Source organism: Myotis davidii, unplaced genomic scaffold (genome assembly GCF_000327345.1).
Source record: "Myotis davidii unplaced genomic scaffold, ASM32734v1 scaffold32, whole genome shotgun sequence".
In the NCBI taxonomy this organism is placed as follows: Eukaryota; Metazoa; Chordata; class Mammalia; order Chiroptera; family Vespertilionidae; genus Myotis; species Myotis davidii.
This window is the reverse complement of record NW_006286587.1, coordinates 1,569,979-1,586,016: the sequence shown is the minus strand read 5'-3', so window position 1 is coordinate 1,586,016 and position 16,038 is coordinate 1,569,979. Positions and strand designations below refer to the sequence as shown.

The 16,038-nt window shown below is 40.3% G+C and overlaps 1 protein-coding gene across 1 annotated transcript in view; it reads right to left on the bottom strand.

Moving 5' to 3' along the window:
* ATRN (attractin) overlaps positions 1-16,038 on the bottom strand; it is a 127,911-nt gene that overhangs the window by 48,845 nt on the left and 63,028 nt on the right. Inside the window, exons 19-22 of the mRNA XM_006758124.2 lie at positions 10,400-10,537; positions 5,935-6,028; positions 4,123-4,175; positions 1,608-1,702 (exon numbers count right to left, since the gene is read on the bottom strand). Of these exons, the coding sequence (XP_006758187.1) occupies positions 1,608-1,702; positions 4,123-4,175; positions 5,935-6,028; positions 10,400-10,537 (380 nt within the window). The remainder of the gene's footprint in view (positions 1-1,607; positions 1,703-4,122; positions 4,176-5,934; positions 6,029-10,399; positions 10,538-16,038) is intronic.

Below are 16,038 nucleotides of genomic sequence, written 5' to 3'. Positions count from 1 at the left end.
TTCATTTTGTAATACCACAAAACATTAGAAAATTAAGATTTTTAAGGGTGTTGTTTTAATAGTTTCTACAGGACAAAACTTCAATGGAAACATTTTCAAAATGGAATCTCCAAACAGAAGTTTCCCTCACAAAGCAGTTATCGTCTCATTTATTAATAAAACCTCACTGTCCCCTTGAAGGGGCAGCTCAAATGCTTAATTTTAGTATTTGTTGGCAGCACACTACTAACAAGTACTTATTCCACAGAAAGGCCAATAAATGTGGAACCTAGTGCTTTTTTAAAAGATAGAAGATACATACTGGATACCTCTATTAAATATTCATAAGGTAAACAGGCAGGTCCAAAGGTTTTCATGGTCACTGCCCACATTGCTAAGAAGTATTACCAAGAGCCTACTTGCTTATTTAAAATAAAATTAACAACATCAATTACATCCTGAAAGACTGAGCGCTTCAACCACTTGCCTATGAGTAAGTTTAGTAAATAAATTTTGTATTTCGTCCTTTTGCTATAACCTTATCCTAAAATCTTTTTTCAAAATTCCATTTAACATAGCCCCTGAAATGATATGCCTACACAGATTTCCCACGAACTATTTTCATTTAAAGTACATTGATGAGAAATAAGAAACTTCTAAGGAGGCTCCTAAGTAATTTATCATCAAGTTTAGAAAAATTGCATTATGTATTGGAGTGGGTAATGAATAACTTTATATTTCACTGAAGAAATTGTGTAGATGTGTCTTTATGTTCTAGATCAGGGGTGGGCAAACTTTTTGACTCGAGGGCCACATGGGTTCTTAAACTGGACCGGAGGGCCGGAACAAAAGCATGGATGGAGTGTTTGTGTGAACTAATATAAATTCAAAGTAAACATCATTACATAAAAGGGTAAGGTCTTTTTTTTTTAGTTTTATTTATTTCAAACGGGCCGGATCCGGTCCGCGGGCCGTAGTTTGCCCACGGCTGTTCTAGATGCTTCACTTTTAAATGTCATGTTGTGTTGGCACCCTTCTACCACTAGGAAATACCTTATGGCAAGATGGGGTTCATTATTAACGTCAGTAGATATAAATCCATGTTTCAAATAGTCATCTTAATAATTTCAATTATTTCTGGATAACTTCTTGTTGGGAATAACTAAACCTTCGCTGTTTTTACCTCCACGCGAATGAGGCTAACAACTTATTCTATGAGAAGTGTCACCTCTGCCACCTCCCTTGACCACTGGTATTGATTTCAATCTGCAGTTTCTTGGTGAGTACTTTTTAAGCCTCTGATCTACTTTGAGAGAGTAAATCTAGGCTTTGCGATCTGCCCCTCTGATGGGGGAGTTTCCCTTGTAGTCTCTTCTCCTTTTCTGTCAGGGATGCAATGGGCTGATGGGCAAATCAAGTATGTGTGGAGTCAGTGTCAGTCTGTGTATCTAATACTGGTAAATCTTAAAACCGTTCCTGCCTTTTAGGTGGAAAGGCGATAAAATGTAGATCTAACATTTCTTCCCTGTACCTCTAAACATCATCCTGTGTGCTCCACTCTGGAGACCACTGTTAAGGCAGTGCTTTTATCCATAATGACAAAAATAAAAAAGACTTTTAAATCTTACTTCATCAGGTGTAGCCACAAAATTGATGGCTGTGTAATAGCGGTCATCCTCCTGGGACAGGCTAAAGGTGAACTGATAGTCAATAAGAAGGGTATCTATGATAAGAAAGACACGTGTATTTAAGAGTTGAAGTAAAACAAAATAGGTCTCTAGAAACACACCTTGATTATCTCATAAATATTCAATACCAGGAAAGCACTTTTGGCTCACTTATACCCGGGGACTGGAGGTTTTTCAAAGGAAATCAAGGGCAGTATCATTTTGTTTGGATATACCCACCAAACCCTTCTTATACCATTATCCTGGTTGAGATTTTAAGCTCCAACCTAACCTACCTACAAATATTAATTGAACATCTATTTATTACAAGCTAGGCTGTACTTAAGCATATACTAGTAATGTTATAAATGGGGAGATGTTGGCAATTTTATTTTTAAATGTTTAATAAACTGCCATATGGTTTTCCAAAGTGGCTATACTATTTCACATTCCCACAAAGAATAGCCAATTGTCTGGTTTTGGCACAGTATCAAAGCATAATATCCATAATTATGTGAAAAGGTAATTAAAATATTCCATTTTCCAACTATATGTCTGGTGAGGCCAGGCTTTTCTCATGAATGTAGGGGCAGATATGAGACTCCAGTTGTCTTCTCTAAATCCACAGTATTGGCTTTTGAGTCTAGTCATTCTAGGAGTGTATCTCACTGTAGTTTTAATACATATATTCCAAATGTCTAGTGTTACCCATTTATTCATGTGCTTATTGGCCATCTATAATAATAAAAGCATAATATGCTAATTATACTGGACAGCCAAACAACCTTCCGGACGAAGCTGGGGCTGTGAGGACCGAGCACCTTGCATGAATTTCATGCATCGGGCCTCCAGTTTATATATATTCTTTGGTGAAATGTCTATTCAAATCTTTGCCTGTTCTTAACTGGAACTGTCTCCTTATTCAATTGTAAGAGTTCTTCATATATTCTGGATATAAGACCTTTATCAAATATATGCTTTGCACCCAGCCGCAGTGGCTCAATGGTTGAGTGTCGACCTATGAACCAGGAGGTCATGGTTCAATTCTGGATGAGAGCACATGCCTGGGTTGCAGGCTCGATCCCCAGTGGGGGGCATGCAGGAGGCAGCCGAGCAATGATTCTCTCTCATAATTGATGTTTCTATTTCTTTCTCCCTCTCCCTTCCTCTTTAAAGTCAATAAAAATATATTCTAGAAAAAAATTTTAAAACTATATATACTTTGCAATATTTTCTAGCCTGTGGCTTTTTTTATTTAAAAAAATTTTTTTTATCTTTAAATTCTTTATTAGTTAAGGAATTACAAATGTGTCTTCATTCCCCCCCATTAACCCCCATCCCCCCCAACTCATAAAAATTTTTGTTTTAAATAAACATCTATGTGAGAGAAAAAAACATCAATTGTCTGTCTCTGATATGTGCTCCTACCAGATGCAATCCAGGTTTGCGCCCTGACTGGGAAGTGAACCTGCCACTTTTTGGTTATGGGACAATGCTCCAACCTACTGAGCCACACCAGCCAGGGCTTATTTTTTAATGGTGTTTTTAAAATACAAGTTTTAAATTTTGGTAAGTCCTAATAACTTTTTCTTTTATAAATTGTGCTTTTGGAATCATATCTAAGAACTCTTTTCCCAAGGTCATAAAGTTTTTCTCTTTTCTCCTAGGGGAAAAATTTTTTACCCTATAAAGTATCTATATACTACTATATTACATTTATAGGTTCCAGCTGGACACGAATTTTGAGGGGACACTATTCAACCCAGGAAAGCAAGTATGTAATTAGAGTGTATATGCTAAACATTAACTCATTTTTCTCTGGTTCCATAATCTGGCCTGCTATGTGGGTTCTGGAAGACAATGTATTTACCCACAATGACCTGGTCACTTTGCCAGATTTACCTTTCAGTATAAGTTAATCATTAGAGATTTCATTTTATATATTAGTTCCTAAAGAGGTGGGTAAGCCAAATCAGTTTCAGAGAGAATGATAACTTCAGCTATATTTTAAGATAAAAAAATACTTTTATTGATTTCAGAGGGGAGAGGGAGAGAGAGACAGAAACATCAATTATGAGAGAGAATCACTGATCGGCTGCCTCCTGCACACATATATATTTTACCTATGTCCTAAAATAAGAAATATGGTGACCCCAACTAGGTAATGGCAAATGAAACAATGTTTCCAGGGAACATAAGCAAAAAACCCCAGAGATATATATATCTCTGTACTCTTCCCTGATATCTGCTATGGAGAAACTAACAAAAACTATAATCACAATTAAAGTAGTTTAAAATTGTGCTCATATATGTATTGAACTTAATAGAATGTAAGCACACCAAAAAAGAGGACACTTCCATGGATCATTGCTATATTCCTACAGCACTTACCATTCCCAAACAATGTTAAAGACGATAATGAAGTTTTACTGAACTACTTTGCTTCTAGACAGACAAGAATTACAAAAACACTTACAATAACATGTTCCTTTGAGAGGGTTTCCCTGGTATCGATTTTCTACTTCACAGCTAGGGGGGGGAAAAATGAAGATTATTTTCTATTGCTTTTAAAAGAGAATCTACATTCATTTTAAAATCAAGTAGACCCTTTAATATAAACTACCATTTTTGAGTCAGTACATATAATTACATTCTTCACTGTTATTCAAATCAAGTGAACTAACAAGAATTTGCATTTATTTTTAATGCTGACTGCCCATGAGTTCATACAACCACCAACTGAGAAACCTTTGCCAAACAAATGAGAGAAACCCAAATATATCTAGATCCTACTTATAATCATGAAAAACACATTTTTACTTTTATATGAACTATTCTTTTAAAAGTGCAGTTAAAACATTTTTCATATATTCATTTTCACCTCTTTCCTATTCTCCCTGGATAAACGGACCCTGTTCTTTAAAGACAAGTAAAAGAAGGCTAAACACAAAAAACCTTTTTAAAAAAAAACACACAAACCTGGGACATAGTTCACCAGTCTAGAGAAAAAATAAGTTCTAGTTAAAAAAAAAATTATTAATTTCCTCATAGGTATTATCTATGAACATCAGCAAAACCATTGAGGCAAGCACAATAGCTATGAACTATGGAAAAAGAAGGGGAAAGCTTGGGTCAAGCATTTACCTAGATAAATAATACAGGGATATGTGTCCTTTTATAAAGGGTGATTAACAGCACTTGTTTATACCTAAATCTCTTAAAAAGAAAGTCTTTCACTGGGCCTATTCCCCATTTCTTTGCTGTGTATCAAACTGAGGACAGGAGTGATTAATTTTGCTCTATAACATTTTTTCTGTTTAAAGAAACCTGGACTCAAAAATTAAATTTGACCTTTGATTATACTTTTCTTCACGTACTGGTTTCAGGGCAGCATAAAACCAATAAACGTATATGCACTAATGTAAACTAGAAAATGTAGACAGAGCATTTCCCTCCTGAACACCACTATCAAGCCTCAATCACTGGTTACATAACTTTGCTTACCAATGACACATCTGCTTGCATCAGCTCAATATTTTGATACTACTAAACATTTCTAAGTCTCTTCTTGAGAGAATGAGTAAACCTGGAGCATGTGTTTTATGAGGTTTTCTGGTGAGGCAGACAGAAATGTATGAATTCGAGAACAATATCTCTTCTTTCAACATCCCAGGACATTAAAAACAATTACTGTTAGTCCCACTATTGAAAGAGGTGGAAACAGATTCAGCACAGTTAAGTGAGTCACCTCAAGAGGACCCCGCTCAGTGGAGGCACAGCCAGGACTGAAACCCCACATCTGCTTGCATCCTCATAGGTGGGGACCCCAGACTCTCCCTTGGAAGATGTCTCATCTCCTTCATCAAGGAAAATGCTAGAACAGGGTAGGATGTGTTAAAGGCCAGAGAGGATCACCTCCACTATCAGACAACCAAAATGCCAAATAAAATACTGTCTGGGAATACCAGCTCTTCCAACTCTCTTTCGAAAAAGGGTTCAATCTCCTGACATGACAAAAACCGAGTACTGGCTGAAGTTAGACAACTATTCCAAGTCAGCAACCCAGGGAATGTCAGAGTTATTAAGGAACTGCTGCTAAACTGATGACCTACTCACTATGGAGGTTGTCCAAGTTAGACCTGTCTGAAGTAGAAAGGGCAAAATTCCAAATCAATCAACTTGGGATCCCTTAGAGCCCATGGCAACAAGGCATCAACCCAGATGACCTGGGTCAATCACTAAACCCAGGCATGGCCTGTGGCAGAGGTCCTGGGAGGGTGGTACTCACAGCTGGCACTCGTCCCCCTTGACGCCCTTGGTGGTGCAGAAGCACTTGCCCGAGTTGGTATTGCACAGTGATGCGTGACCATTGCACTTACATACTGGAAGGAGGAAAAGGAATGTTGGTCACAACTGGCTTAAAAGATTACTATCAGACACTTTTTCTAAAACAACTAAATTAATATCAATTGGATTTGACATGAAAGATTAAAATTAAAGCATTTAATAAGTAAGATTCTTTTTTTCAGCTAATGATTTATCTCAAATAATGTAAAGGCAACATTAAAGGAACCAAGTCAAAGGACAGGAGGAAAGTCATTTCCACCACCATCTGAAGCAATCCCAATTTTTATCTTTTTAATAGACTGTGTTTTCCACTATTACAATTCTTCTATTCATTCAATAAACATTTAATGGAGTGTCTCTAGTGTGCCAGTCGCTGGGTATGAGGACAGAGACACAGTCCCTGCCCCCATGGAGATGTTCTGAGTGATGACAGTCTGAGGGGAGGGTTGGTCAGGCTGCACTCAGCCTCAGCTGAGGTGCCTTCTCCACATGGTCACATTTCAAACCCCACTAGGGCTCAGAAGCAGGGTGGGATTCCAATGGCAGGTTGGTGTTTCAGAGGCTATTCAGGACTCACCAGCCTTCCTTGCCTTCTTCTTGGCCTCCATTAAAAACTACTCCTGTCACTTCTCTCCTCTAGCCATCAACATCTCTATACCTTTTTTTAATCCAGCACACTAGAGGCCTGGTGTATGAAATTCACACACAAGTAGGGTCCCTAGGCCTGGCCAGTGATCAGGGTCGATCGGGGTCTTCCGGCTGCTGGCCGGGGCCTTCCTTCCTCTAGCTGCTGGTTGCTGGCTGGGGCCTTCCTTCATTCTGCGCTACCCCCTGGTGGTCAGTGTACATCATAGCGAGCAGTCGAACTCCTGGTCAGTCAAACCCGTGAGGGGACAATTTGCATATTGGCCTTTTATCTTACATAATAAAAGGCCAATATGCAAATTGACCAAACGGCAGACCGACCAGTCACTATGATGCACACTGACCACCAGGGGGCAGATACTCAACACAGGAGCTGCCCCCTGGTGGTCAGTGTGCTCCCACAGGGGGCTGGCTGGTGAGCACAGTGGTGGTGGTGGTGGTAGCCTCTCCTGCCTCCCTGGCAGCGCTAAGGATGTCTGACTGATGGCTTAGGCCTGCTTCCCACACGAAGCTGTCAGTGGGACATCCCCAAGGGCTCCTGGACTATGAGAGGGCACAGGCCAGGCTGAGGGACACCGCCCCCCCTCCCCCCGCCAAGTGCATGAATTTCATGCACTGGGTCTCTAGTCCTATCTAATAATAAACAAACATGGTAATTAACCGTACCTTCGCTACTATCACCATTGCTGGATCAGCACAATATGCAAATTAACCGCCAACAAAGATGGTGGCTAATTTGCATAATGCAGGCAGGGTGGGACACCGGGAGCCACCATCCAAGTCCACATGTGCAACCCCAGGAGCCACCGGAAAGCCAGGCCACAGGCAAGGCGGCCCCCTGGGACCCAGGAGCCCGTCAGCGAGGTCTGCAGGTGAAGCAGCGATCAAGCTATGAGGGAGAGGGTGGGGGGCGGAAGGAGCTACAGGAGCAGCTCTGGCCAGAGACTGAAGACTCTGGCCGGAGCGAGGAGCAAAGACTGAAGGCTCCAGCCACAGAGCAAAGACTGTGTCCAGAGCAAAGATGGAAGGCGGTGGCCAGAGTGAAGGTCTGGGTCCCGGGTGCCAGAGGAAAACTGGTGCTGGCAGCCAGGGGAAAGAAGGCCTATTGCACGAATCTGCGTGCAACAGGACTCTAGTCTATATAATAAAAGCCTAAGTGGCCGTTATGGCGGAATGACTAGAATGACCGGTCACTTGACGCGCACTGACCACCAGGGGGCAGACATCAACACAGGAGCTCCCCCCTGGTGGTCAGTGTGCTCCCACAAAGGGAGCACTGCTCAGCCAGAAGCCGGGCTCATAGCTGGTGAGCATAGCAACGGTGGTGGGAGCCTCTCCTGCCTCTGCGGCAGCACTAAGGAGCAGTGAGCCCAGCAGTAAGGAGCAAGCCTCTAGTATAGGATAAGTATGAGATATGATAAATTTTATGTGTTAGTTGAAATAAGTGAGTTTTTTTGCTCAATTCCTTTTCATTTTACACCCTGTTTTTCTGTGAATAAAATTAAAGGCATTAGGCTGGAGATAGGTGCACTTTTAAAATAAATTTTGCAGAGAAAAAAATCACCCAAAGAAATCTGTGAAACAGAATAGTAAAGCTGTTAAGAGAATGGATGCATATTCAGAAACATGAGTGTTCAACTGCTGGCTCAGTTGAGTATGGAGAGGGGAGTACAGTATATTAACAAAAAAGCAAAGGCCTGAAGTCAGTTTGCCTGGGTTTGAATACAGACCACTCCACTTAGCTCCTTTGTAACTTCGGGCACGATATTTAGCTCCTTTAAGTCTCTGTTTTTGCATCTATAGGATGGGTATGATAATAGTACCTGTCTCTTGGACTGTTGTGAAAACTAAATGAGATAATACATGAATGAAACATAGTAAGCATTCAATAAATCACGGTTATTATCCTTAGCTTAAGGATTTTATAATTATAAGAGGAAAACATAAAAGACTTAGTGCCACTCACAGTATTTTAAAATCATGCTTTCTATTGTGGATTGAGACCCTAAAAAATAAAATTAGCTCTAAGTTATGGACAATAGTACTCAGGCCCCACAACTGCTACAGAGCAGAACGTATTTTCCTAGATGGCTGATGAAGATCTGGGGATGAAGACAAGGCATAGATCCAGCAGACCTGGCTATTGGTACAGGCGCTGGGAGGCACAACCAGGCCGAGTAGTTAAAGTTACACATCCTGGATGTGGTTCCCATCTTGCAGTAAGAAGTTGGGCAGATAGGTTCCTTCATCACAGGGATAATAAAAGCCCCTACGTCTCGGGTGGCTGCCAGCACGATGCCTTGCACACAATTATCAATAGGTTTAGGTGCTCTGATTACTGTCTAATGGATGGAGTCTATTCATAGGAGTAGAAAAATACTTTTACTGAAGATTTTTTAATCTGAGCAAGAAATTTTATTTAAGAGTGGTAGAAAATGACATTAGAAAAGTAGTAATAATTATTCACATCTACTGAGTGATGACTATGTGTCATGCATTTTCTGACTGCTTCCATTCCAACATCCCCATATTTGCAGATGAGGAAACTGAACCCCAGCAAGGTTAAGGGATATACTGCTAGGACACAGCTCTCTCCTGGCTGCTCTGGGATCAGACCTTTCTCAAGAGCCATGTGAAGGAGCTTGGAGGCAGAGTTAGGTTTGGCCTGTACCCACCAGCCACTAGCTCTGTAAGCTTTTGAGAAAGCAGAGGGGAAGACTAATTTACTATGAAACCTTTTTAAAAAATATTCACACACTTTCATGTGCCCCTGTCCAGATGTCTGGGAAACAAGAGCTTGGGAGCATCCCTCCCAGGCCGTGGGGAGGGGGTGTCTTCTTGATGTGCACTACTAATTTTAACAACCAAATGAGCGGAGATTTTCTTTTCTTATTATTTTCCTGCTCAGAACCTGAAAAGTCTTTTCATGGAAACTAGAACAAACCAAAAATAAGTTCATTGGTATCACTGGTCACTTATAAAAAACATAATTTATATTCTAACAATAAAATGTCCTGTTGCTTACAGAAATCTATTTGACATGCATGGGGAAATGTGGGACTATTTAAATATTTAAAACACACTAGAAGTACTGACTGAGGAATCCAGCTTCTGGTTAAAAACCTACATGCATTTTTTTCCAACCATAGCCTTTCCCTGCAGGCCTTAGAGGGAAAGCTGCCCTCCCACACCAGCCTGGGTGGAAGTCTCTGAGGGGAGTTGCAGCCAAAGTGTCAGGAACCCCTGGTTGGCCACCTCTTTCACATATTTGCATTCCAAATTCAGATGCCTTCATTCCTCCATCTCCTTATCTGAGGCCTGGGGCAGAGGTCATCTTCAGACCTCTGCTGAGCTTCTTCATGGGGGAGGAGAGGAAAGCCTTGAAGACACTTTCTCCACTCTATCCCCAGGGCTTTCCCACTCCCAGCCCTTCCTCTTCACCCTCCCTCCCCAACCAGGGTCCATAAGAGGCTTTTGCTGAGCCTTTTGTCTGGGTTCCCTCAATAGTCCAAAGACCACCCCCACCTCCACCCCCTGCTTATGCTCATCTAACCTGACACTCAACCGGTGCGCCATTCCAGGAGGCAACATAGAACAGATGGAGTTAATGCATTCTCCACTTTAAGCCTCTTTCTTGTATGACTTAAGAAATACAGTATCCAAAACCAATTGGCTTCTCCTTTTAGATATTCAAGTCAAAGAGAAGCACTGTGTTACATCTGGGTTGCAGTCAGTAATCCTGATGGATGGATTTGACTTACACTGACATTTCCCCCCATTGGTGGGATCACCATAGAAGCCAGATATGCAGGTCTCGCAGTGCTTGCCCGTGGTCAGGTTCTCACACTTCTCACAGATACTCTGATTAATGCATTTGCTGTGGCCATTGCACTGGCAAGCTGAAAGAAAAATAATTTTTTTGGTCCCATTGTACAACTGATGGAGTATGTTCCACAAGATTATTTGCAACTATCTAAGTTCCTTATTGCCTCTAAATACAAAATCATTGAAACCGGCTCATTAAAAACTAGTTTGAAAAAGAGCTAGTGTGTGAAATTCAGAAATATACCACAGCAAGAAGAAAGTCCATAGCCAGTAAAAACAATAATTTTTGTAGCTATTCACTGTAAAAACCATGTCTGCTTATGGTACTTAAAATTTGAAAGCTGTAAGGGAGGCAGGAAAATTACATACACTTCCACAATCCAGATATCACTGTTCACATTTGGAATTTTTCCTTCCAGTATTTTTTAAAATATATTTTTATTGATTTGAAAGAGAGGAAGGGAGAGGGATAGAAACATAGATGTGAGAGAGACACATCAATTGGTTGCCTCCCACACATGCCCTGATCAACCAGGGCCGAGGACTGAGCCTGCAACCAAGATAAGTGCTCTTGACCTTTCAGTCCACAGGCCGATGCTCTAACCACTGAGCAAACAGGTTAGGGTGTAAACAGTTTTACTGAGATATAAGTGACATATAACATTGTGTAAGTTTAAGGTATACAACATATTGCTCTGATACACTTATATATTGCCAAATGATTACTATCATAGCATTAGCTAACACCTGGATCACATCACATAATTATCATTTTTGTGTGTGTATGAGAACATTTAATATTTACTTTTTTGCAACTTTTGCAGGTCTTTCTTGCCTGATCAGCATGATACAGTTTTTTACTATCTCAGAAACTATCCATAGCCGGTACCTGTTTTGTTTACCACCTGTAGGTCAGCGGTTCTCAACCTGTGGGTCGCGACCCCTTTGGCGGTCAAACAACCCTTTCACAGGGGTCGCCTAAGACTGTCCTGCATATCAGATATTTACATTATGATTCATAACAGCAGCAACATATTATGAAGTAGCAACGAAAATAATTTTATGGTTGGGTCGCAACATGAGAAACTGTATTTAAAGGGCCAGAAGATTGAGAACCACTGCTGTAGGTATTTGAGTTGTTCTATACAGACTACAGCTGAAAAACCTAAAAATGACTACATTAGTTATGACTGCACCAAAATTACTTTGGATGTATGGGATATACATGTTGTTCCTGTGAAGATGGGTAGTCCTCCCTTAGTATCTACTGATGCTAAAGTCCTTTAGTCAGCCTTACATTCTATGGATACAAAACCCATGGAGGGCCAACTATACAGCAAAAGAGCAAAGCATAACACACACAAAATGTAATACCCAAAATCATTTACAAAAAACAATCTGTTCAATATAAAAAGACTAAAAAAAAAAAAAGACTGAACAAATGTGTCTCTCTTCCCCTTCAAAACTACACTGAAAGATTAAATTAACAGGAGTATGGGATAAGAGGAAAAGATGTTATCAGAAGTATCGGGAGATACTTCTAAAGTATTGAGGAATTTCCAGAAATTGTAAAACAGATATGGTCAATCTGACCAAACAATGGGAGTTCAGACACCTGTATCCTAATCCTAATATAGGAGAAGCGGGGACTGACAAAGTGACAACATACACTTTATCACTTGACACCTAAATAATCCAACAGAGGCTGGCAGCCAGAACTGGCCTCGGGAAAGTGATGAATAGCAGGAAGTACTTCACGACCTGCTCAACAGCTGGCTGACGCATCTGTCCGAGGCTGCAGTAGGAAAGAACAGTTCTGTGGAGTGAGTTGGGGGTCAGAAAGAAAAACCAGGGCAATGCCCCAGCTATCTTCAGGTCACCATAACATCCTAGAGTGGGGAGACACTTGGCACAACCATGACCATGACCATGCCAAATGCATCCAGGCACTTGGTCTATTACTCCCTCCTTCTTCCACTGAAGGAGGAAAGCAGACCACTCAACAACAGTCAGAGCACACCAGAACTGGAGAGACCTCTGGCTGGCTAGTCCGCTTCTCCCTTAGGATATCACACCACACCTTCTCAACAGCTCAGTGTACCCAATAGTGATAAATTCAGATAATCCTAAAGATAAATACAAATCAACCTTAAACAGTAATCAGTATAAGAAAATCATCAATGTAAAGGCACTACCTGGATAAACACAACGAGCAACTAACCTTGAGGGAAAGGCTGATGCAAGAAACTTAAGAGAATGAAAAATACTAATTTTAGTATTTGAAAGAGACAAGAGATTATTGTATTCATAAAATAAGCAAGCAAGCTCTGAAAAAAACCTCATATTTAGAGAATTTGCAAAATGAAAAAGGATAAAACAAAATTAGACACGAAACAGAAAATCCTCAATAGGTTAAACAGAACATACATCTTCAAGAAAAGAAGCTATCTTCAAGAACATATTATGAACAACTGTATGCCAACATTTGATTACTTAGAGGAAATAGACAAATTCCTAGAAAAAACACAGATTACCAAAACTGACTCAAGCAGAAATAGAAATCTGAATAGACCTGTAATAAATGATAAGTTTAAATTAATAATCAAAGATCTTCCCACAAAGAAAAGTCCAAGCCAGATGGCTTCACTGATGAATTCTATCAATACTTAAAGAATTAATGCCAATCCTTTGCAATCTTATTAAACAGAAAAGGGGGAATATTTCCCAACTCACTCTATGAAGCCAATACTAGCCTGATACCAAAACCAGTCATCACAAGCAAGCTATAGAACAGACCCATATCCCTCATGAATAAAAGATACAAAATCCCCAACTAGCAAAATGAATCCAGCAACACACTGAAAAGGATTATGCAACATCAGCAAATGGCTTTATCCCAAAAATGCAAGGCTGGTTTAATATTCTTAAGTCAATTAATGTAATACATAGTACTAATACATGAAAGAATAAAAACCACATCATCATTGCAATAGATACAAAAAAAGCATTTGATAAAATATAGCATCCATTCATGACAAAAATCTTCAAAAACTAGAAAGAGAAGAAAAATTTCTCAACCTGATAAATGGCATGTATGAAAAATTTAAAGCCAACATCAAACCTAATGGAGAAAGACTGAATTCGTTCCTCCTAAAATCAGAAACAAGACAAAGAAGTCCACTCTTACCACTTTTATTCAACATTACATTGGAGTTTCTAGCCAGGCCCAGTAAGCCCCCCAAAATAAATTTATAAAAGGGTATCCAGATTGGAAAGAAAAAGTAAACTGTCTTTCTATTTTTTTAAATTTAATTTTATTGTTTAAAGTTTTACAAATAGTAGTACATATGTCTCCTTTCTTTCCCCATTGACCTTCCCCCGGCCTCCCCTACTACCCAGCACATGCCCTCTCCCCTCCCCCCAGTGTCTTTCATCCACTGGTTAAACAGACATGACCTTGATGTAAAAACCCTAAGAAATACACTAAGAAACTAATAGAAATAATAAATGAGTTCAGCAAAGTTGCATGCCACAAGATCAATAGACAAAAATCAACTGTATTTCTACACACTAGCAACGAACAATCAGAAAATTAAGATAATTTCATTTTAAGAAAAATAAAGAGGGGGGGAAGAAAATGGTGAAGGTATAGACGGATATCCCGTGCCTTGTCCTGGAGCAGATAAGGGTGGGCAGTTGAAACGAGTAACATACAGCCCGAATAAGCAGAGAATATTCAGCTGAGAGACAGTTTGCAGCCGGAAAAGACAGAGGACTCTGGAGAAAGGGGACGGTTGGAGACTGCGGCTGAAATCTCTCCCGGAGAACCGGCTCAGTCGCGGAAACCACGCCATCTTGAGTGGCTGTTACTGGAATCGTATACACCCAAAGACCCGGCAACCAAGATCGGCTACTAACCCAGAAACAATGGATCCCAAGCAGTGCGACTATGTGAACTCAGATGAGCCCTGCTTCTCCTCACGGAAAGATTAGATTTCCCCTAAAGGTGCAGTTTGCAATTCAGGTTGGAGAGAGGAACGCACGCGGGGGGAAATCTGCGCCCCACAAAGTCCGCGGCCATTGGGGCCAGTGTGATCCGCGAGTATTGAAGGGCTCCCGCAGGGCTGCTGGCAGAAGGCAACGCTAAAAATAAGCCCATAGCTGGACTGGATGCAAAAAAGCAGCCTCAGATTTTGCCAGGGTGCCGGCTACTTGGTGCCAGGGGAGAGTGGAGAATGGGCACAAACCAGGAAGGTGGAGGCTTGTGAATTCGTGCAACTTCTCTGGCTCTTGCTTTTACACTTCCCCTTAAATCTTTGCGTTTGATTATTAAACCCAGTGCATGGGATTGCCCAGTTGGGGTCACTCGCAGAGACTGTAGGGGAAAGTTGTTTTTGGGGAACCTGGGAAACAGAGTGGGGAGTAACGATTAAAGAACCAGCTCTGGGCAGTGGACTTTCCCAAACAGTTTCAAGTACAATAGAGAAAATAAACCCTAACTACTGGATAGAACGGACCAACATGGAGGGACAGTGTATCGCAGGGAAATTCAACACTCTCCTGAATACGTGGCAGGACTAAGGCGTGCCAAAAAGAAGAGTAGAAGATCTGAAGCACCTTCACTACTGCACATTTTTTTTAATTCTTTTTTCACCTTTTAATTAAGAATCTATTTTATTTTATTTCTTTTTTTTAATATATTTTATTGATTTTTTACAGAGAGGAAGGGAGAGAGATAGAGAGTCAGAAACATCGATGAGAGAGAAACATCGATCAGCTGACTCCTGCACACTCCCCACTGGGGATGTGCCCGCAACCCATGTACATGCCCTTGACCGGAATCGAACCTGGGACCCTTCAGTCCGCAAGCTGACGCTCTATCCACTGAGCCAAACCGGTTTCGGCAAGAATCTATTTTATTTTATTTATTTTTATTTTTTTCATCACCTGATTTTACCTTTTTAATTACTACATTTTTATTTTTAATAAGTATTATTACTACTGTCATTTTACCATTTTTTAAAGTGTCATTTTATTTTTTCTTTATTTTATTTTGGGATTAGTGTTCTAATTCTGTTTTCATCGTTCCTTTAGCATCATTTTTCTCTACCTCAACTTTACCTTTAAGCCAAAACTCTCTTCCTCACTTTTCCCCTTTTGTTGTCCTGTTTCTCTTACCCTATTCCTGCTTTAGATTTTCCCTATTCCTTCTTTTTACCCCGTCTAAATTTCACCCTACTTATATATCTAATTTCCAATCCCCTGCTCTAAATCCATATAAACCTCTTTCTTATCTTTGTTCACTATCCAAAATTTTTTTTCTCTCTCTGTCGCTTTGCTATTATTTGCTTGATTTTGAGTATATTGGGTTTTTTTATGCTTGTTTGTGAGATTGTTTTGTTTTTTATTTTTACTTTTCTGTTTTTTTGTGTTTTTCCCCCCTCCGGTTATTTTTGTGCTTCTGTTTTCACTTGCCTTGCTTGATATTAGTTGTTGTTTGTAGTTTGCATTCATCTCCAGAGATCCGTTGCTGGAATTTTTTGGGATTAGTGGCGGTTCTATTAGAGTTTTCTCC